Below are 23334 nucleotides of genomic sequence, written 5' to 3' on the forward strand. Positions count from 1 at the left end.
AACTTATAAAATAAAAGCGCAATACAAAGTGATTATTATTATTATTATTATTATTATTATTATTATTATTACAATACCCTGTTGAAGTCAGAAATCCCTATTCTATTACGACAACGAGTACAAGTTCCCGGAGCTCTGAAGCGGAGAACTGTGTTTCCACACACACATCTGGACTGGTTTGACGCATGCGGCGCTTCAGGGACACCACAGCCCAGATCTTATCAAAGACGCCACAATTCACCCTCTCCCCCCTCAATGTGGAAGTTTGTGACAAAGAAAGTATTATCATCACTAGATTACTGTTATTTCAACACTGCCACTATACGTCTAAAATTAACAATACCAAAAAATGCACTATTCTGATTCACAGATCTTGATCAGCACTCTACCTAAATAACATTGGCTAGTTCAAGGCGGGTGCTAATCTGGGGCTGTGAAACCAGTCCTAAAAAATCTCGCCCCTGATGAAGATGCGTTTTATAAACGATAGTTAATAACTGGGATAGATTATTATTATTATTATTATTATTGTATAATGTTGCATATGGTTGTCTAATAGATCGCAAAACCTCGGCACAAGCGCCTCCAGCACAACAGCTGGACGAGCGAGAACTCGTGAACAGATGTTACGACTCTCTCTCATTAACCTCTCTCTCTCTCTCTCTCTCCCTCTCCCTCTCTCTCCCTCTCCCTCTCCCTCTCCCTCTCTCTCTCTCTCTCTGGGATTCATTCAGCAGCGACTCCACGCCCCCCGCACATCGCAGCCACTTCGGCCGTAGTCGCATAAGAGGCTTAACGCAAGAGCCCAGGAGTCCCACTGCAGAGCTCGCATACTGGGTGACATCCTTCACTATCGGACAACTGAGAGCTGAGAGACGTGTGGTTCACAGCCCAGGCAAGTACCCATTTACTTTTCAGTTAATTATTATTATTATTATTATTATTATTATTATTACTATTATTATTATTATAAGGTGTGCTTGTTTGCTGTGTGTTGTCTTCTGGGGTGTGGGGGGCGGGTTGCCCTCTAAAATAACGTGTAATACAAACCTAAATACACCCAGAGAGCAATTTCACAAGTACTTTTGATTCATTGTTTTGCTCAATATTAAAGTGCGTGCACTGTATTATTAAATTATTAAATTCAATACATTACAAGTTCACCCCGAAGTGGCGTGATGCTGGAGAATTGTGCGTGGCGTGGGATAATTAATGTTGATTTGTTTTTTAAATGTTTCAGTTCGATTCATATATTTATCGGACAGATCTGAACATAAACTCCCGGGAAGGCACTTTTTTGGATGTATTTGTATGTGTATTGTTGACTCTTAATGTGCAGATGGAAGGTAACTGCTTTGGGATGTAGGTTAGAATCTGAGACGCCAATCTCGTTAAGAAGATTATACATCTTAATATAGACGAGGTATTTCTGACGTGTTAAAACAATAATCATCTGGAAGTGATGGTGGCGATATTGCCCTGATATTCGGGTATATAGTCTGTTTCTATGTTATTCCTTTTCTCAAACACAAAACCAATGATCAAATTTCAACCACACGTTCTCCAAAAAAGTGAAATAAAAATGTGACGTTTCTACCGCTTTCTTAGTGTGTAATGTTCTTATTGAGGGATGTAAATTAGTCCCCATGGAATGCTGGATGCAAGCAAGAATGATACAAAACAAAGGAGAAGTTATCAGAAATGACGCTTTAACTTTGGGGAAAGTGTTGAGAAGGGGAATGTTTTTTTTTGAGTGTGTGTGAATGGTAGTTTGGTCGCTTATTGTGGTTCAAAAATAGTCAGTAAGGGTGTGGGATTTTGAGATGTCGGTTTCAATGCTGCGGATCAGAGGACGTCCGGGCCACTGGGTTCTATGAAAGCGCGTCACTGCGTTCCAGTGACGTAATGGATGTGAGAACAAAGTCGGGCACCGAAATGGAAACCGCTTTTAAATCAGGGTTCATCCCCTACACACCAAAATAAAGTTGAACTCTGAAAATAAATCCCCAACTCGTCTGTGGCAAGTTTCTCTTTCGCACCGTAAAGTGGCACAGCTTTAGGGGGAACATAACTTTTAACACCCAGTTGTTTCAAAATTGGCTGCAAATGTCAGTAAAGCCACCAGCCCAAACACACTGGCTGCTTCAGGAGGGATAGGTTCCAAGCTATGCCAGGCTACTTGTGTGTTGGGGGTCTGCTCCGTTTTGTGCTTGTGTTGTTGTGTGGCTTAAGTATTAGTGCAAGGCTCTGTGTGATGGACTAATATGTTAAATCCATTTTGTGCTATTTTAGTTCAAAACAGGGAGCAACATCAGTACAGGATTATAATAGGCGGGGTGGGTAGTGGCTGATTTACAAAGCAAGATTACGTCAGTTATTGTAAAAACAGCTGGGGCTTTGATAGAAAAAAATAGTAATATAAAAATTCTGAAAAAAGGAAATATACATTTCTATTATCAAAATATACATACATGTATATATACACATTCAAATACAGTTTGGCCTCTATACATTACTGTTAAGTGAGAGTTTGGGAGTTTGTTTGTTTTGGATCCATATGTTAGAAAGATCTCTGGGAGAGGATGAGTTGTTTCTTTATAAGATCTATAAATACATATATATATATATATATATATATATATATATATATATATATATATATATATACACACACACACACACACACACACACAAACATCTACTCTGAGACAGAACTTGAGAAGCTCAGATTTAGCTCACGTATGAATTATTAGTTTAGTAGCGGAGGGGGTTGGGGTAGAGAGGACTATTCCTGACCAGCAAAGTGTGAGTCCTTGGGCCTCTGACCTTTTCCAGGCTGTAGTTGAGACTTTGCAGCTCCTATTTCAGGTGTTACTACAGATGGACATACAGCAGAAATCCCTGTGAACAAGAGGATGGGGGTGGGCTGTAACTGGTCCTCAGGGAGTGGTCACAGATCAGGGGTCATGCACGTCGGAGCCTGCTAATGCCTGCCCTTCGCACAGGATGAGGTTCTGCGTTAATGTTGACGGTGATGGTGGGGGTTAATGGGGGGCAGAAATGGAAAGCAGATGTTGAATGTTTTGGGAAAGGCAGCTTATCTGTGATTTTCCCAAATTCCTTAAGTAATTTTCCTGTGTTGTTCCAGAAAGGGGTAAAAAAAAAAAAGAATGAAGACTTATGGTTGTAAGTCCTTCAGGATTTAGTACAGCACTCAAAGCTTACATTAGTATTGATCAGCCAAGAAAGGCGATAGGAGGGGTAATGTTACAGTGTTTTAAAAGCAGGGGGTTGAAAGTGAAACGATTAAGGTTTTCATTCACTGTATTTTGTTAGCTCAGACTCAAGGAGGTGTTCCAAACTGATGGGATGATTTTTAAATATTTTGTTTTTGTTTTGGGAGTATTTCTGGACAGTTGATGTCAGCATGGAACAATGATTGAAATGTCATGATAATAAGTTTCTGTCTCTCTGTGGTAGAGAAGGCTCAGTCATGTCAGGTGGAACTTATTAAGGTAGATTATGAAAAAATACAACCAGCTGCCTATTCTCTCACTATGCGTGCCCTTGCCTTAATAAAATGGTCAGGTAGAGGTTGCTTTTCTTTTTCATTGAAGCAGGGTGGTGGCAACGGGATAATATCACAGCTTACACAGTAGCTGTAGGTCGGCATCAGGGCCATTTAATTAGCTTACAGGGGAAGTGGAGCTTCACATGGTGGAACAGGCCCCTGTCAGTTCTCATCAAATCCAGGCTGACGCAAGAGGACTATTCTGTATTCAGTCTCTCTCTGCTCATACTGAGTATGGCTTTGTGTTAAAATACCTGCTTCAATTACAACAAGCATATTACTGGTTATTGTTTTACTCATTGAACCATTTCAGTTGTTTATGGGAGACTTTGGGTACCCGTTGGGACAAAGGGGTAGACGCTAATCCACCCACAACTGACAATTTGAGAGAGGCAACAGAGCAAGCGGTGTATTCAGTCTCCTCAGGAACTTTGCCAAGCCAAAATGTGGAATTCCACTTTGACGCGTCGTTTCACAAATAATGTGTCCTTTCAAAGACTAACGAGCTACGCACTGATTGTTTTCAGTTCTTGAGTAACAAATGGTGCAATAAATAAAGGGAGAAAAAATGTCCATTCCTGAATCAATTAGCTGCTGTGAGGGAGTGATTGTGTGTGTGTGTGTGTGTGTGTGTGAGTTGGCTATAATAGTCTCAGTGAAGGTATTAGTAAGGTAAGCCAGGAACCGTACACAGGTGATGGAATAAACAGAGCTTCTTGAATTGAATACAGGATTACAGCTGATCTGTCTTTAAGGGCTGAGAGTTTCACATGGCCAGGGTGCTGACACAGCACAGAGGACAGGCCTGACACACACCCTGGGTGATCACTATAGCAGCCTGACATTATATAAGAGATAGTAAGAGATCAAGAAAGAGGGGGAAAAGAAAGCAAGCTAGCAAGATGGGGGAGAAAGGGAGAGGGAGAGGAGCTTCTGTATGACAGCGGTGTGAGAGCACAGATGTGAAATATATAAACAGGCTGCACTGCTTTTCAGATTTCTCTGTCTGATCTCTGTTTATAGACCTTGTGAAGTTTGTCTGTGGGAATGAGCTGCTGAACCTCCCAAAGATCTGGAACACGTGGGATTGCATTTAATTAAAAAAAAAACAATAACAATAATAGTAAAACTACCCAGCTGTTTAATAGTGCAGTGAGGGCAACATAAAAACACAAGGCACCAAACAGTCTTAAAAATGTAAACCTCGGTCTCCTCGCACCATATTAAAAAAAATATAGGCAGGATTTAGTTTATTATTTGTTACAAAGAAGGCTGGTTGAATTGAAGTGTGCAGCCTGGATACACAGAACGTATTACCGATTACCAAAACGCCAAGCACACAACTGAGCTGGCACAAACACAGAACCCTCCCCCCCCCGCTTCTGCCTCCTTCCCCTTAATCTCCCTGACCTCCTCCCTGCTCTCCTCCTGGTTCAGAGTCACTGCTGGAGCACAGGGCTGCTCCTCTCCCACACTGCAGCTGTGCCTAGCCTCTGATCTCTGCTGATGTCACCGCCGAGGAAACTGTGTGCTGTACTGCACTAATCTCTCTTATCCCGCTGGGGCTGCAACGTCAGCGGGATAACAGAGAATTGCAACCATGATGACAATATTATTAATATTCATATTATAATCATATTTATAATCACAACAATCGGGGGTCGAATGGCAATAAGTCACACAGAAACCATCACGATAAACTCCCACGCCAAATAATAATAATTAAAAAAAAGGCTAAATCAAAGCACTGGGGGTTACAAATATGGAAATGTTATATTTTGAATGTTTCTTTCTTTCCCATCTCACTCTTCTGTTCCCTCTCTTCTCGGTTTGCACTGCAGATCCCTGGGAGTAGCATTTGGACGCCACATTCTGCGAGATTCCTGACTCTTGGTTGGCACCCCTCCGTCAGATGTAGGAGAGGCAAGCAGACAAAGAGGGATATTACAGTTATTACTGCCTTCCCGGCTCCGGAATCACCAAGAGCTCCTCTTTCTGAAACACATTTGAAAAGATTTGACCGGGGTGCAGTTGGAGGTAGTAGTCACCCTAAGACCAACAGTCAGATGTTCGGTGTGAGAGAGAGGCCAGTGGAGGGATAGCATAGTCCAGTCCAAATCGGGATACAGCTCGGAATAGCCAAGGGAGACTTCTGAATTCTGGGTAACGGGATGCCTGCTAAGACGCCAATCTACCTGAAGACGTCCACCCCCAAGCGTGGCAAGAAGCTGAAGCTGCGGGACGTCCTGTCTGGGGACATGATCAGCCCTCCTCTGGGGGACCTGCGGCACAGTGCCCACGTGGGGCCTGAGGGGGAGCAGGGCATGTTCGGGGATGTGGGCTTCCTGCAGGGCAAGCTGGACCTGCTGCCAGGCATGAGCCGGGTGCGGTCCCAGAGTGTGGAGAGGGGGATGGATGATGGCTTCGCAGACGACCGGCGAAACCACCACGGCCACTACCCCCTCAACGGCAACCCCACACTGCTGAAGAACACCATCTCCCTCCCCGCCTTCTCCCCCGAACAGGCACCCCCGAAACCCCCAAGGCTGCACCTAGAAGAGAACCCTCAGGCCCAGCGCTCCATGTCTGTGAGCTGCGAGCCGACGGAGAGGCTGTACGGGGATGGACAGCCACTCAGCTACCCTGCCTTCCCGGGCTATGGCCAGCTGGTGGCGTCGGAGGGCTCATTCTCCGAGGCATCGTCGGAGGACTCGGTGTTGGACGGCTGCCCCCCACTGGACGCCCGGCGCGGCCTCAGCCTGGATTCGGATGCGGGGCTGAGCAATGAGGACCTGCGGAGTGAGCGGAGTGAGCGCAGCGAGTCGCCCGGCCTGCCCCACTCCGAGTCCCTGCTGGGGCTGGACCTGGACCTGGGGCCGTCCATCCTGGAGGACGTGCTGCGCATCATGGACCAGTACAAGACACAGGATGGGGGGTATGAACTGTGAAGAAGGTGTTGGAGGAGGAGGCAGGGTGGAAAGAGACAAGGGCTTTTTTCTTCCTGGAAGGGGTGGTTGGGGGAGGGTTGGCGGCACAGAGGATATCCAAGATGAGGCCTTCTACACGTGGAGTGGACAGAGTGGGAAGGACAGAGCAAAGAGGGGGCAGACGGGTTCTTGTCTGTTCGTTTTGCTCATGGGAATGGGACAGAAGGGAAAGAGAGAAGAATGAAGGGCTTGCTTTTAGGTTTGACAGTAAAGAGACGGCAACACTGCAACCCCCACCATCCACCCCTGCATAAGGAATGGGGTACCATATCAACTCTCCTCCTATGTGTGAGGAGCAAACAAAAATCAAAGATACATTACATTTATTTTTATTGTATTTCATCATTTTTAAATTCTATATTTTTCTTTTTATACAAAAGTAAATACTCAATAAAAAAAAAAAAATCTTGGTAAGTGAACCTTGAGGAAATATTTTGCTGTTCTAATGCCCTTTACTAGTCAGCGTTACCTTGATTTTCTCATTTACGTTACGCTGCTTGTGTTACTGTCCATTGCACATAGCTTTCTCCTTCTTTAATTCGTCTTTCAGTGTGGAAACTGGTAGCAGTATGTCTTGGGGGCTTCTGTCTTTTTATAGTTTTTTTTTCATTTTTTTGAACTTAAAATATTCATACTTGTTTTACAAATGTAGAATGAAACTAAGAAAGTAAGTCTTTAAACCTTATATATCTCAATGTATAAAAAAAACGTTAGGTCTGCATTTAAATTCCAGTGAATCCCTTTATGAAAAGCTTAGGAAAACACACCAAGAAGTTACCAGAAGGGAACGGACTTCAAACTGCCGAGGAGTAAAGTAAAACAAAAAACTGTGTATTTTACTCATATTCCATCTATGCAAGATGTATATTTGTTTTATTGTACAGGAAGTAAATATTTATTCTATACAAGTTATTTGTTTTGAATACCTGTGAGGTTGTGGACAGTGCCGAACAGTAAGACATCTCCGGAGATTTGCGTAGGGTGTCATCTACTGGAGGGATAAGAAAGTGCAGTCTGGCAGGATTTGAAAAGGGATCTAAAAAAATAAATACAATCAATCAACATAATACTAAACAAAAAACTCAATCACCCAGAGCTGACAGTCATTTCAAGGCAACAAAACCCCATCATTGATGATTGGCAATATACAGTGTGTGGTCCAAGCAACCCTGTTGGATGTTTAATAATTAGGTCAGATGCTTTTACTTTAATTGAATGGAGGAATATCACAAAACAAAAGAGTCAAAACCATGAGACCCTTTGGATCCCCTGCTCTTGTGCACACTTGTTGTGTCCCACCTAACAGGTTAAGGGGTCTGCTTTTGTCATAGCAGGATTCTGAAGATACCGGTTGTTGTTCAAGTTAGTTCAATTAAAATGTAAACCACTTCTGTAGTTTATTGAATTTTTGTGGGGGTTGTTTAATTGACCAGTGGATTTTGATCTCTCACCCTGAATGACTTTGAATGCTCTCGACATAGTAATAGAAAATAATCTTGCATCCAGGTTCTAAGGGTGAGACTTAAACTTTTAATGTCCAGATGTGCTTTGGGGATCTGATGCAAGATGGACAATATATGATAATGCTGATGATGACCACGTAAGAACCGCTGAGGAGAAGTGAAGCGCCCTCTATGGACACCAGGTGTGGCATGGACTTTGGGAAATTGGGTGGAGGGGGAGAGTGAGAGAGATAAAGAGAAGGTGCAATGTGTGGAAGCTGATGTCAGGAATCAAGCGCCAGTGGTCTGTACTGGCTTGAGAGAGAAACAAGATGTAGAAATTAGTGATTTTTGTCTTTTGCCAATTTTCTTTTTTTGAGTATTTTATTTTATTCGTCTCATCCTTTGAGACAATACAAAAATATTTATTGAATTTTTCTATTGAAAACTTTTAAAATCCAGTTGAAGTTCTAAACTCTTTAACCAAAACCCAACTCTGCAGGGACACTGTGGCTCCTGTAAACAATCCTAAACTGCTTTTCTAATGTGATTAAATTACGGTTTACCCCCTTGTCTTCATATTGTAAATAATAAATATGAATGCAAGAACAGAAGACAGTCCCATTGTATGTGTGTGTATGTTTTTCTTTAATTCCGTTATTGGCACATCGGGGCTTTCTTTAGAAAGTCAATCAATTCAGGTAACCAGTAAAGTATTGAACAACTTCTGAGCAACCAGGGTTTATTTTAAGGACGTGAACAAGATTCTATCTGGAATCTAGACCAGTACAAACAAAACCGATACATTTGATAGACAGAGCTAGACATATCCTATACATTTGATTAAAACAGACGTGTCGCCCTGAGGTAACGGATTCTTTCTTTGATAATTCTATATACTGCTATATCCCCAAACTTTCTCCATCAATCTGTTTAAATGGTTTAACCCGCAATAATGGAGCCTATCACAGTACTTCACCTACCAGGGCCAATTCGTTCGTCGGAATAAAAAAATGCATAAAAACTCTTCACACTTTTGGCAACATGGTCATCGCATTGTCTTTTGCATTGTAACACATTAACCATCCATATCATTTAAACCTTCGAGCTGCCTTGCTGCAAATACATCAGACACATTACAAAACAACTTACTGTATCGTTACTGAAACAAACCAGACGGTCATGCTTTGATTAGAAAATGTAATCTTATATTTTAAAATGGGGACTTTACAATAATTAAAACGGAACACATACCAGGTTAAAAACTCAATTAAACTAAATTCTAAACTAAATACCGTAACAGTAACAATTTGTTCGTCCAAATACGTGCTACACATTTATATACAATAAATAACTAAATAGATTGGTTGGTGGCAGAGCCAGACTAAGACCTTTAGGTTGACTAGTTCACAGCATTAATCCACTTAAGTAAAAGTCAATACAAAAGAATGACTGCCTGCCAATAGGTTTTAAATTCTTACCCATTTTAGTTCGGCTCTGTCAGCAAATATCAGTGATGTTTCTATGCCAGTTAAAACCCAAATTATTACCAACTGACTTATCTATTAAAACAATGTATGGAGTCATTACAGTAGGAGCTGGAGAAGGGGAGGGTATAGTATAGGGAGGCAAGGAGAAACAGACCAAGGTTTTGGCATTAAAAAAAGTTTTATTAACAATGGAGGAACAGGAATACAACTTCAAGAAAAATCAAGAACAAAAATGGAACAGCTCTATAAAAGTAGGACTGAACACTGAACTTCAGCACTAAAATGACAACTGGCATCAACAACCAGACTTGTCAGAGATACACCGACCTAAATTAAACAACTCCTTAAAAGGACAGAACACAGCAGCCATAGAACCAGGCTACTGCCTTTGGGCTAAATGACTAATACTAAACAGAATCAACTGAAACTTGAATTACCCTGCTTTACTATTCAGATCAGAATAAAGGCAAATACAACTTCCTTGGTCAGATCCCCACCCAATCATAGTGCTGCACACACTTGCTCCCTGTATGTAACAGGGCATTGACATTTTAAAACTTGTATACTTTGTGGCAAATTGTTGTATGGTCCTTCCTGCTTTTAAATAGGCCGAGCAATAAAAAGTAGATTGAAATCACGAAATTTAGGCATGATGCGATTTAAGTTTTACATCAGGACACTCCCAGCTTCATCACTAACAAGAACAAACAGTATGTACCTTGTAGACAAAATTAATATTTTGCATTTTAACTCCTCACATTAAGAGAAAGCATGGCTAGGGTGGGTTCCAGTCACTCTGAGGTTCAAAAAGTCAGCTTCCATAGCCAGATGATTCGGTCGATGAGGTCTGGTGGTGCTGCTGTATTAAACATCTCAGGTTTCCCCATAAACATTGCTTGAGTTCCTTAGGGCAAAGTACCATAAGACAATGGAGTCAATAGGCTAGTTAATAGAGGGGGGGGGAGCACCAGAGAGTCAGGTTCTACAATAAAACATACACTCACCTAAAGGATTATTAGGAACACATGTTCAATTTCTCATTAATGCAATTATCTAACCAACCAATCACATGGCAGTTGCTTCAATGCATTTAGGGGTGTGGTCCTGGTCAAGACAATCTCCTGAACTCCAAACTGAATGTCTGAATGGGAAAGAAAGGTGATTTAAGCAATTTTGAGCGTGGCATGGTTGTTGGTGCCAGACGGGCCGGTCTGAGTATTTCACAATCTGCTCAGTTACTGGGATTTTCACGCACAACCATTTCTAGGGTTTACAAAGAATGGTGTGAAAAGGGAAAAACATCCAGTATGCGGCAGTCCTGTGGGCGAAAATGCCTTGTTGATGCTAGAGGTCAGAGGAGAATGGGCCGACTGATTCAAGCTGATAGAAGAGCAACTTTGACTGAAATAACCACTCGTTACAACCGAGGTATGCAGCAAAGCATTTGTGAAGCCACAACACGTACAACCTTGAGGCGGATGGGCTACAACAGCAGAAGACCCCACCGGGTACCACTCATCTCCACTACAAATAGGAAAAAGAGGCTGCAATGTGCACAAGCTCACCAAAATTGGACAGTTGAAGACTGGAAAAATGTTGCCTGGTCTGATGAGTCTCGATTTCTGTTGAGACATTCAGATGGTAGAGTCAGAATTTGGCGTAAACAGAATGAGAACATGGATCCATCATGCCTTGTTACCACTGTGCAGGCTGGTGGTGGTGGTGTAATGGTGTGGGGGATGTTTTCTTGGCACACTTTAGGCCCCTTAGTGCCAATTGGGCATCGTTTAAATGCCACGGCCTACCTGAGCATTGTTTCTGACCATGTCCATCCCTTTATGACCACCATGTACCCATCCTCTGATGGCTACTTCCAGCAGGATAATGCACCATGTCACAAAGGTCGAATCATTTCAAATTGGTTTCTTGAACATGACAATGAGTTCACTGTACTAAACTGGCCCCCACAGTCACCAGATCTCAACCCAATAGAGCATCTTTGGGATGTGGTGGAACGGGAGCTTCGTGCCCTGGATGTGCATCCCACAAATCTCCATCAACTGCAAGATGCTATCCTATCAATATGGGCCAACATTTCTAAAGAATGCTTTCAGCACCTTGTTGAATCAATGCCACGTAGAATTAAGGCAGTTCTGAAGGCGAAAAGGGGTCAAACACAGTATTAGTATGGTGTTCCTAATAATCCTTTAGGTGAGTGTATATACACACACACATTTAAGTACAACTTACCTTGGCTTCATCTTCAGGTCTGGGGAACTGCCACAGACTTTCAATCTCCACCTCTTGAGATGGTACAACAGTCGCCTCCCATCAATACCTCTCTCCAGATGCAACAGCAGACAAATCAGAAAAGCTCCTCGGACAGACTGTGGCAATGTGGTTTGTTTAGGGATCTGCCAAGAAATTAAATATTGAGGTAAATAATTCACTGAACAACATTTAGCACTGATAACAATATATTGGGTACTTATTTTGCTTTAGGATGCACTAAATGGTCTCTACACTTCCATTCAGAGTCACTGGTTTATCAGATGTAGAAGTATGAAACAAATGCTAAAGTGTTCTAGAGAAGCAAAAGCAAGTGTTTTGATGCTCTCCCATTATCCTCAACTAGTGAACAAACAGCTGTTCAATAGTCACTTGGATTTATAAAAACCCACCCACACCCATTACTGTACTTCGTGTTTATATTTAAATGGAAGCTTGTGTTCAAATACTGGGGTTTATGGATTTTCTGCAACACATGTAGAAGTTGAGTCATTGCAGATCATGGCAGCTGGCCAGCGTGTACATGCAATTGCAAACAAACTTTTCTGGCTCAGATGATTGGTCAATCTGGAGCAGCATCAGCCCGAGGACAGCAGTGATTAATGGCGGCCCATCCTGCCAGCACAAAGTTTTTTACAATTGCACATTAAATACAAGAACATTCCTGCATCCTAGGACTTTAAAAAGGAGTTGTACACATTCCTCTTTTGGGATGAATGGGCTGATTGTTTCAGAGTGGAAACTGTTGCTCTGAATGTTTTCCCTACTGTATCAAAATATAACCATCCTCTACTGCTTCGTTTTAGAAGAACTTTAAAATAAATTGGTTTTGACTGTTACAGCATAGAGATCACAAAAATACCAGCATTTCTAAAAATACACATTTAGCCTTACTTAATTGAGAATGAAGACTGCTCCAACTGTTTGACTTGAAAGTTGCAGGGTATACACACCTATCTCACCTGGCTTGTCTACGGGAAGACTCCCTTCCTCTTTCAACAGCGGCGTAGATGACATGGACATCCTGCAAGACACTGGGAGGCAGAGAGCAGTGAAAAGAACCAACCCCTAACAGAGCAGCAAGGAAGGAACTCCTTGGACACCTACAGTGAACATTAGCTGAACATCAAGGCCTATACACACACATGCAGTTCATCTGGTAACAGGAATACACTAAACTATTGCAAATTCCTAAGTGGAGTCGGATGCCTGCACACTCTCCTGCCTCTGTCCACTGTGTAGAGCGGTGGTCTCCAGGCTGGACAGCTGGACTAGGTGTGGCCAGTGGGGTTGGCGTGCTGACAGGGCTCAGTGTCGCCCTCTCGCCTTCCCAGGCTCCATTTGCACTCTGGGTCCTCAACATCATGTTCCACGGGTCCTGGGCTTGTTTTGCCACCTCCTCTCTCTGGGCTCCACAACCCCCTGCAGTGTCCATTGAGGAAGACGGACGGGCTGACGAATACTGAGCCCTATGGAAGATTTGAATTAGTAGAACATCACAATTATAGCCATCTCTATAAAATGGGCGTATACATTTTATACACATACACAAAGGGTTTTCTGTATTGTTAATACTGCTGCAATGTTACCTTACACACTAAGCATTTATTTATTTTTTTACACTCAACTATAAAGTACTGTATAGGACAAATGCAGATGTGTTGTTAGAAATTCAACAATGTTTTTTCGGTCAACCAATTTAATTAATCTAGAAATAAAATTGTGGAAGGCAGAGATAAGGAACAAAACAATGCGATAACGCATCTGTTAGTCTCCAATGCCTTGATGCAATACGTTTCCAGGTCTCTGCAGCCTGACATTGAGGACCACGATATCATAATCTTCAAAACATGTTTTCATCAGTGAGATTAATTGAAAAGATTGGTTTGCCCCTAAAACACCGACGTCGACACCAGTAGGCCTAAATAATTACATGTTCCCCTCTGCATGCGTGTTTGGGCGCTTTATAGTGGGTGGCGCAGGGGTACTGTGATTGGTCGCATTATACACGCATGCGTGGATTTAATTTAAGTCAAACAAAACTTTGAAACGATCGAAATCGTGACAGTTGTAGAAATTAGAAAAATGTTCATGTTTGGAAGAACTACAAAATAAATTACATTTCGGTTTTAACACTGAACGGCACAAGCTAGTAATAAAAACACATAACAAGTGGGTATGCTGATTATCCAATCTGACCCAATCTATACGTTTTACTCCAAAAGTTTGTAGAATTTGTTTAAAATGGTTAAAAATAAACACATTCCAAGTTACAAGACAAAATTGAAAATTATACATAATGGGGCGAAACACAATGTTAAAATTATTTCAGTGTACAAACCGATTTTGACACTTTCCGTTATTTCTCGGGTTTACGGTTTCGTAATTCACTCGGGGAGCGATTAATCAGGTCTAGTTAGTGGAAGATGATGAATAATTGACAGCTACGATAGCCATTCAGTGGCTACATCCCGCAGCACGTCAGCACTCAACTACCAATGGGAGAGCAGGTAGGCGGTGCCATACGCTAATGAGGCGCTAGGTTAGGCTGCGGCGTGACAGACTACCACACGTGAATAAACAATCAGAGCGGGCAGGGACGCAGATGCCGGAGATTTTGGGGGATTAAATAATTTCAGTTTGAATCTAATGTAATAACTTTTGTTTGTGGAGCCGAAGGATTTTCCTGGAACTGTCTAAGGTGCAAGAGCACCGCGGCCACGCGTTAAAATGAAGTATGCAGCTAACTTTTATTTCTTAGCAGCGACTACCATTTGAATGAGTACCAAACAAATGCAGCTCTAAGTGGGCTGCAATGAATTGTGCTGGGCGTCGCTGTAGATGTGTAAATGACCCATGTCTACCATTTGCTACTAAGCCGGGTAAAAATAAAGCAGCAAGATACAAAACAGTGCAGTGCAGAATTAAGTTTTGTTTTGTGGCATTTCCTACAAAGACATCATTCAGTGCCGTGCTCTTCTACAATTGTCTTTTTTGTTTCTATTTCCTGGTATATTCTGCCCCTGACTTCTTTTCGGACTGACTGTTGTGTTTTCACACGCAGGCTGAATATTGACGGGCTGTTGGTGCATTTCCCTTATGACTACATCTACCCGGAGCAGTACTCGTACATGCTGGAGCTGAAGAGGACTCTGGATGCCAAGGTGAGCCCCGCACTGCCCCGCACTGCCCCGGCTCTCTAGACCCCTTTTGATCCGGGAGAATTCCGCTCCGCCTGGCTTTTTATAGGTTGTCATACGTTTCGTCGTTACTTGGAACATGTGTTACTTATTGTTCAATTAACCGAATCAGTCATTAATGCAATTAAGTTAATTGCACTCCTGTAACAATGATTCCAAGCATACATGGTCTGTAAACTAATGTCCAAAACATGACCTGTTTGATTGATAGGAATGAAATGTTTCCAAGTCTTGGTAAAACGAAATTTCTCTCTAAATTTTTTTTTTTGATTGGGGGAGTTATGTAGGTCCATTTGTTTGGTAAATGTATTAGAATTTTACTTATTTGGATTTTTTAAACAATATTACCAGTCATAAATTACTAAAAAAGACCACATTACAGATCAGTAAATATGCATAATATTTAATAAGCAAATTAGATTTTGCAGGGCCCCCTATGTAATACAGTATTTCTGCTTGTACCCAACAGTGCTTACTATCCTGGTTTTGTGACAGGCTGTGTATTGTGCTGTTGATAGATGCACTGTTCTCATGTTGTTCTGTGGTGTTGGTGCAGGGTCATGGGGTACTGGAGATGCCATCAGGAACTGGCAAAACCATCTCACTCCTCTCCCTCATTGTCGCCTACCAGCGGGTAAGTGGCACACAAGTACACACAGGCCGATGCACGCAGCCCCCCAGACAGACCGACACTAAAACAGGTACAAACAGACTTGCATAGATATTAACACAGAACCCTCCCCCGTACCAGTCACACACAGGCACTGGGACACTGATTTTACACACACACACACACACACACACACACACTGGCTGCTTCCAGTAAAAGTGCTGTCCCTGTCCCACAGGCGTACCCTCTGGAAGTGACCAAACTCATCTACTGCTCCCGGACTGTGCCTGAGATTGAGAAGGTGGGGCTCTGGAATTCTTTAAATATGTTTTAGTCCATCCACAACTTATAACTTACATATAGATCCTATCAAATCCCTTTTATTTAGTTTCCCCCCCTTCTCACACCTCCCTCCCTGTGCAGGTGGTGGAGGAGCTGAGGAAGCTGCTGGAGTTCATAGTGAAGGAGACTGGGGAGCAGAGCAGCTTCCTGGCACTAGCCCTGTCCTCACGGAAGAACCTGTGTGTGCATCCCGAGGTGCGTCTCTGCGCCCCTCTCTCGGTCCCTCCTGTGTTCGTGTGCGTCTCATTCCATTTCTGTCTCTCTCTCCTTGTGTCTAAGTGTACCTGTGTGTCTCTGTGTCCTCGTACAGTCTATCACCTTTACCTCAGCTGTATGTACATATGACTGTCTGTCTCTGTGTCCAGGTGAGCTCTCTGCGGTTTGGTAAGGAGGTGGACGGGAAGTGTCACAGTCTGACGGCATCGTACATCAGAGCCCAGCGCCACACCAACCCTTCCATGTCCTCCTGCCGCTTCTATGAGGTGAGGGAGGGAGCATTGGGGGCACAATAGCAATTTATAATGAAAGACTGAACAAGAGAGTAACTACTTCTGTCTGTCTGCCTAACTACCAAAATGCCTGTGTATTTGTCTGTCTGTCTGTATGTCCTTCCCTTCTTTAGGAGTTTGATGCCGTGGGTCGCCAGGTGCCCCTCCCTGCCGGTGTCTACAACCTAGATGACCTGAAGGCCTTTGGACGCCGTAAAGGCTGGTGCCCCTACTACCTGGCACGGTACTCTGTGAGTGTCCCACTGAGCCCCTGAACAGCCCTCCCCATCCCTTCCCTTGCCCCCTCAGTCCTACACCTGCCTCCTGTCCCATTTCAACACCTTCTGCCTCCATGACACAATATTGGTCTCTTTCTGTCCCATTCCCTCTCAAGATCTTTCCATAGGTCACCATCCTTCCATCTCTCCATAATTGTTTCTGTCCCCATCCCTCTCTCTCTCACTCTGTCTGCATTCCTTTCACATCTCACCATCCCCTCTTCCCCTCTCCTCCCTCTCTCTAGATTCTCCATGCCAATATTGTAGTCTACAGTTACCACTACCTGCTGGACCCCAAGATTGCAGACCTGGTCTCCAAGGAGCTGGCCAAGAAGTCTGTGGTGGTCTTCGACGAGGCACACAACATAGGTACACAGCCTGGCACCCCTACACACAGTTTGTGCCCCAGGCTTTGCCCAGAGTGTACCCTTGCCCAGACTGATCCCTCAGCGCATTATGTGCTCTCTCTCTCTCAGATAACGTGTGTATTGACTCCATGAGTGTGAACATCACGCGTCGCACCCTGGACCGCACTCAGGCCAATGTGGAGACCCTACAGAACACTATCCAGAAGTGAGGCTCCTGACTGAACACACTGATTGAACACACACACATACACATACACACACACACTCTGCAACACACCACATGGGAGGTTAGTGACTGAACCTGAGCACCCACTGCGACAGACACACGTCTACATTACTAAATGAGGAGTAGAAATGTCATGAAATGCAAAACAAATGGAGAGTCTTTTATGTTCGACTGACTATCGATAATACTTGCTTAAACTGTAGCCTGCCCGGTCCTTCTGTCTGTTCATTTTCTGTGTCAGGATCAAGGAAACGGACGCAGCCAGGCTGAAGGAGGAGTACAGGCGATTGGTGGAGGGGCTCAAGGAGGCCAACGTTGCCCGGGAGACTGACGTGTACCTGTCTAATCCTGTGCTACCTGATGAGATCTTGCAAGGTCAGACCCCCCTTTCCTTCCTCCCTCCCACTCCCTTTCAACCCTCAACCCCTCCTCCTCCTCCTCTCACTCCTCTCTCTCCCCCTCAGAGGCGGTCCCTGGCAGTATCCGGACTGCGGAGCACTTTGTGGGTTTCCTGAAGCGTTTCCTGGAGTACCTGAAGGCCCGGCTGCGCGTGCAACACATGGTTCAGGAGAGCCCCCCCCAGTTCCTCAAGGATGTCTTTGACAAGGTCTGCATCGACCGCAAGCCGCTCAGGTGAGACAGAGTGAGGAGCAGAGAAAAAGAGAGGATGATGGAGAGCAAGGGAGAGGGGAAAGAATAGAGAGGAAGAGAGTGAGAGGCAAGGGAGAGAGGAGAAATAAGAGGGAGAGATTCACAGTGTTCAGACCCACAGTTCAGTATCACTCTCTCTTTCTCTCTCTATCAGGTTCTGTGCAGAGCGCCTGCGGTCGCTGTTGCGCACGCTGGAGATTGCAGACATTGCCGATTTCTCTGCTGTCACGCTCATCTCGCACTTCGCCACTCTGGTCAGCACATACAGCAAAGGTAACCCCCCCCCCCGGTTTCATGTGTGTCTGTGTCTGTATGGGTGCATCCGTGTCTGCCTGTGTGTGCGCCTCGCTCTCTCTCTCCATCTCTGTCTTGGTGCATCTCTCTCAGACTGCGTTTTTATTCCTTTTCCTCAGGTTTCACCATCATTATCGAGCCGTTTGAGGACCGTACCCCCACCATCGCCAACCCTGTACTGCACTTTAGGTCTGTCCGTCTGTCTGGGGAGAGTCTATGTTGGCAAATGAAGTGTGTGAAAACCTTTGATTACAACTGGATGTGTGTATTGATGATCTCTCACCCTCCCTATTCTCTCAGTTGCATGGACTCCTCCATTGCCATCAAGCCAGTGTTTGAGAGATTCCAGTCTGTCATCATCACTTCTGGGGTAATCGCTCTCTCTTTTCTGTCTTTTCTTTATCTACCTTCTTCTGTTAAAATTTGTTTTGTATACAAGTGAGTTAGTGTGTGCTTCAAAGTCACAGAGTGCATCTGTGTGTGTGTATGTGTGTCTCTGCACAGACTCTCTCCCCACTGGACATCTACCCCAGGATTCTGGATTTCCGACCTGTTACTGTGGCGTCCTTCACAATGACGCTGGCTCGCACCTGCCTGTGTCCTCTGGTGAGTAAACAATGATAATGGCAAAATAAACACAAAATAATAATAAGTATAATATAATATTACTGTAAAAAATAGTAGTGTAATAATATATTGTTTCTAATGATATATGTATTTGCAAACGGCTTATACAGTTAGGTCCATAAATATATGGACAGTGACACAGTTGTCATCATTTTGGCTCTGTACGCCACCATAATGGATTTGAAAGGAAATAATTTGAAAGGAAGTTAATTTGAGCGTAGTTACATGCAAATTGGGTGAACGGTGTAGGAATTACTGCTCATGGTCCGAAGCATACCACCCTCATCTGTGCAGCATGTTATGGCATGGGCATGTATGGGTGCCAAGGGAACTGGTTCCCTTGTATTTATTGATGAAGTGACTGCTGACAAAAGCAGCAGGATGAATTCTGAAGTGTTTAGGGCTATTATGTGCACAGATTCAGCCAAATGCTTCAAAACTCATTGGACGATGCTCCACAGTGCAGATGGACAATGACCTGAAGCATACTGTGAAAGCAACCCGAGACTTTTTTAAGGTGAAGAAGTGGAATGTTCTGCAATGGCCAAGTCAATCACCTGACCTGAATCCAATTGAGCAGCATTTCACTTGCTGAAGGTAAAACTAAAGGCAAAATATCCCAGGAAAGAAACCCAGCATCTGGTGATGTCTATGGGTTCCAGACTTCAGGCAGTCATTGACTGCAAAGGATTTGCAACTAAGTATTGAAACTCGCAATGTAATTCATGATTGTTAGTTTGTCTAATGACTTTTGAGCCCCTACAATTGGGGGGACCACATATAAAAATGGGTGTAATTCCTGCACAGTTCACCCAATGTGGATGTAACTACCCTCTAATTAAAGATGAAAGTCTACACTTAAAGCACATCTTGATTGTTTCCTTTCAAATCCATTGTGGTGGCGTACAGAGCCAAAATTATGACATTTGTGTCACTGTCCAAATATGTATGGACCTAACTGTGTATATATATATATAATCAATAGTATTCAAATATAATTCCAGCAGATTAAAATACTAAAATAAAATAAAAACAGAGTGATGGATAAAATTGTATATCAACTGCACCTACTTGTGCCCTGTCTTCAGATTGTGGGGCGTGGCAATGACCAGGTGGCCATCAGCTCCAAATTCGAGACTCGGGAAGATTTTGGTGAGAATTGATTTTATTTATTTATTTCATTTTCACCCCAGGCAATACCAATACCAGGCAAAAACACTGATGTGTTACCCTGCCTACTTCCTACACAGCCTACCTGCCATGAAAGCTGTGATTAGCCTTGTTAAAGCACTTCTGTTTTCATTTGAAAACATCTGCATTCAATCCTTTAAAACACGCACTTTATTCAGGTGATCCACTGAGATTTAAGCACAGTCTGTCAGTATATGTTCCAGGTGAATGTAATTCTTAGAGTGAAAAAAGACGCTTGTTAGTTAAATTGACAAAATGGGTAAAACAAAACTCATCTCCAGCTCTGATTGATGGAAAGCTTCTTGCTGCCAAGATCATGACTATTTTGCATTTGGCTGGTTCTTAATTTCCCTTATGTCTGGGGGGGTTGAGTACCTGCCCTCTCTCTTTCTACTTCTCTCTCTCTCTCTGTCTCTCTTTGCAGCTGTCATCCGTAACTATGGCAATTTGCTGCTTGAGCTGTCTGGGGTGGTGCCCGATGGCATTGTGGCGTTCTTCACCAGCTACCAGTACATGGAGAACATTGTGGCCAGCTGGTATGAACAGGTGGGTACTGAACACATAGAAGGAGGAGAGAAGGACATAGAGGATCATGGGGTGGATTCTATTTTAAGTTTCTTATTTTTTGTCTACAACTACAACTCTTAATTTGATGAGCAAAATATAGAATTTATTAGCAATTACAGCACCTAGCAATACTGTGACACTGCAGTACAGAAGGAAGAGTCTTTTCAATATTGTATTACATCAATAGATTACCTAGCCCCTCTTCAGCCTGAATCCCCACCATAGCCAACTCAAATTTGAAGTGAAGTCCATACAGTTCTACACCCAATTCCTTTACCATGACCTTAATGGACGTCTAAGTTTACCGAGGACTCCAATTGCAACCCTAGCCTGGACCAAAATGGTAACCCTAATTTCATCACTCAACCTCTTTTTAGTGTAAAATGTAACTAAATTACTAACTATAATACTCTAAATACACCCTTAATAAGAAGGTGACAGAAAACAAAAGAGACGAGGATGGGAGAGGAGGAGGAGGGAGGGAAGAAGGAAGGAGAGGAAAGGGGAGAGGAGCCACAATGAAAGCACATCCTGTCATTTGTTGAAAATATCATCATTCCACCCGTCTGTGTGTCTGTCCTGCAGGGGATCCTGGAGAACGTCCAGAGGAACAAGCTGATCTTCATTGAGACGCAGGACGCAGCAGAGACCAGCATGGCCTTGGAGAAATACCAGGAGGTCATGGCGGGGTCGCAGGGGAGGAGAGAGAGAGGGGAGCAAGGGAAACCCAAATGAGCGATTGAGTTGCACACTTAACCTTACTCTCACGTTCTCCCTCCCTCTGCAGGCGTGTGAGAATGGCCGGGGGGCTATCCTGCTGTCAGTGGCCAGAGGGAAGGTGTCCGAGGGGATCGACTTTGGTGAGACAGGAATAAAGAAATCGGGGCCGGGAGGGAGAGTGGGATGTACACAGAATCTTGACTGACTGACTGACTGATACTGACTCTCTCCTCCCTCTCCTCTCCTGTCCAGTCCATCATTTTGGTCGTGCTGTTATCATGTTCGGCGTGCCCTACGTCTACACACAGAGTCGCATCCTCAAGGTAAGGACGGCCCTCCTCCCACTCTGATCCCTCCATTCATCTTCTCTTCTATTTTTTTGTTTTCTTTCCCATTTCTTCTTCCTCTACTCCTCTGCCTTTCTCAGCCCTCTGGTCCCTCATCTATCTCTATAATTTTGATAGATAAAAAGTCAGAATGTGTGTCTATGCTAGCTTCAAAACAGAATCAGAAAGCTCACTCTCTCCCCCTCCCCACTTCCTCTTTTTTCCCCTACTCTGACCTCTGTAGGCTCGTCTGGAATACCTGCGGGACCAGTTCCAGATCAGAGAGAATGACTTCCTGACGTTTGATGCCATGCGGCACGCGGCGCAGTGTGTGGGCCGGGTCATTCGCGGCAAGACTGACTACGGGCTCATGGTGTTCGCTGATAAGGTAAAGAGGCTGAGAGACGGCTAACTGGGCAAACAGGTGGCGCAGAGAGAGACATTGTACAATACAGTCACCCTCACCCCTACCCATTCCTCCTCTCTCCCTCTGTCTGTCTCTCTCTCTCTCTCAGCGATACGCTCGTGCCGATAAGCGGGGGAAACTGCCTCGCTGGATCCAGGAGCACCTGAGCGACAGCAGCCTGAACCTGACCATCGACGAGGCGCTGCAGCTGGCACGCCACTTCCTCAGGGACATGGCACAGCCCTTCAGGAGGGTACGCAGCCCACATCTGCACCACACGCTGTTTCCATCTGTCTCTCGCTCTCCCTTGTCCATCTCATTGTCCCCTATCTCATCTCCTCTCGCCCCTTTTCACTCTCTACCCATTACCTCAGTCTCTGCCTGTCTCTGTCTCTCCCCTCTCATTAACCTCTTTCTCTCTCTCTCTCTCAGGAGGACCAGCTGGGACTCTCTCTCCTCACTCTGGATCAGCTGCAGTCTGAGGAGATGCTGAAGAGGATCGCTCAGATCGCACACCAAGTCTAACCCCCACACACACCCACACAGAGGAAAGGAAGGGAGAGAGAGAGAGGGGGGGGGTTAAGGGGTGAGAGAAAGCAGAGAGGACATCACACCAGCTTGTGTATATGTCTATATATGTATGCATGTATGTAAGCCTGAATATGTATGTATGTGTGTATGTATGAGAACACGTGTACAAAGACTACTCATTACTTGTGCCAGGCTTGGGAGGAAGAAAAACAGGATGAAAAGCGGTGTTTATTTGTGTATATTTTTTATTGTTTGAAATTGCAGTAATAAAAAACACATTTCTAATAATCCTTCAGTTCTGAATGATGTCTGTGACTGTGGTATTATTGTACTGTACTGTACTGCTGGGGTTTAAACTAAACTTTGTATAAAATAGCATAGCTAGGTTAGAGAAACGTCATATATCGTTTGCAACACACAGCACGTGGATGCAGCTGAACACAAACTAGCCTAATTGAAGTTTAATTGATTACACTTTCACAGATTTCTAGTTTGGACAAACATAGAAGGCTCTCTTAGGTGACGAACCAAGGCGAAGGGCAAAAAGAGGAAGTCTTTGTGCAGACGTCACTTTTTATACAAACAGGAGGTGGAAGGGTCCTGTTTGAGTGATGGGCACAAGGGTAATGCAGAGGAGGGCCTAGTTACCTGCATTGAAACTGAGGTTTATGCCTGCCTGTTCAAAAAGAAAAAAAGGCTCAGACTCTCAACATATTATGGAAATTGAAGC

The 23334-nt window shown here is 43.9% G+C and overlaps 2 protein-coding genes across 3 annotated transcripts; both read left to right on the forward strand.

Annotated features, from left to right (window-relative positions):
• Positions 1-730: 730 nt before the first annotated feature.
• Positions 731-8614, forward strand: LOC136749490 (cdc42 effector protein 2). Its single transcript, XM_066703865.1, has 2 exons — positions 731-895; positions 5413-8614. The coding sequence occupies exon 2, from the start codon at positions 5743-5745 to the stop codon at positions 6517-6519; it is 777 nt and encodes a 258-aa protein (XP_066559962.1). The 5' UTR covers positions 731-895; positions 5413-5742; the 3' UTR covers positions 6520-8614.
• Positions 8615-14341: 5727 nt separating this feature from the next.
• Positions 14342-22899, forward strand: ercc2 (excision repair cross-complementation group 2). 2 transcript variants are annotated; one of them, XM_066703866.1, is made up of 23 exons: positions 14342-14514; positions 14844-14943; positions 15536-15613; positions 15828-15890; positions 16013-16126; positions 16297-16413; positions 16554-16670; positions 16943-17066; positions 17174-17270; positions 17533-17666; positions 17756-17924; positions 18097-18215; positions 18356-18425; positions 18537-18606; positions 18741-18842; positions 19952-20015; positions 20479-20600; positions 21207-21299; positions 21409-21481; positions 21594-21664; positions 21912-22055; positions 22183-22326; positions 22506-22899. In XM_066703866.1, exons 1-23 carry the CDS (start codon positions 14510-14512, stop codon positions 22596-22598), a joined length of 2283 nt encoding a protein of 760 aa, XP_066559963.1. In that variant the 5' UTR covers positions 14342-14509; the 3' UTR covers positions 22599-22899. The 2 variants fall into 2 exon arrangements, with proteins under 2 accessions (XP_066559963.1, XP_066559965.1); XM_066703868.1 differs by having other exon boundaries at positions 14342-14480.
• The last annotated feature ends 435 nt before the right edge of the window (positions 22900-23334 follow it).

This window comes from Amia ocellicauda, chromosome 5 (assembly GCF_036373705.1).
Source record: "Amia ocellicauda isolate fAmiCal2 chromosome 5, fAmiCal2.hap1, whole genome shotgun sequence".
Lineage (NCBI taxonomy): Eukaryota > Metazoa > Chordata > Actinopteri > Amiiformes > Amiidae > Amia > Amia ocellicauda.

Coding starts and splice junctions, on each gene's coding strand:
- LOC136749490 (XM_066703865.1), top strand. CDS start 5,743: ATGCCTGCTAAGACGCCAATCTACCTGAAGACGTCCACCCCCAAGCGT.
- ercc2 (XM_066703866.1), top strand. Junction 14,944..15,535: donor AGAGGACTCTGGATGCCAAG/GTGAGCCCCGCA, acceptor GTGTTGGTGCAG/GGTCATGGGGTACTGGAGAT. Junction 22,056..22,182: donor TCATGGTGTTCGCTGATAAG/GTAAAGAGGCTG, acceptor TCTCTCTCTCAG/CGATACGCTCGTGCCGATAA.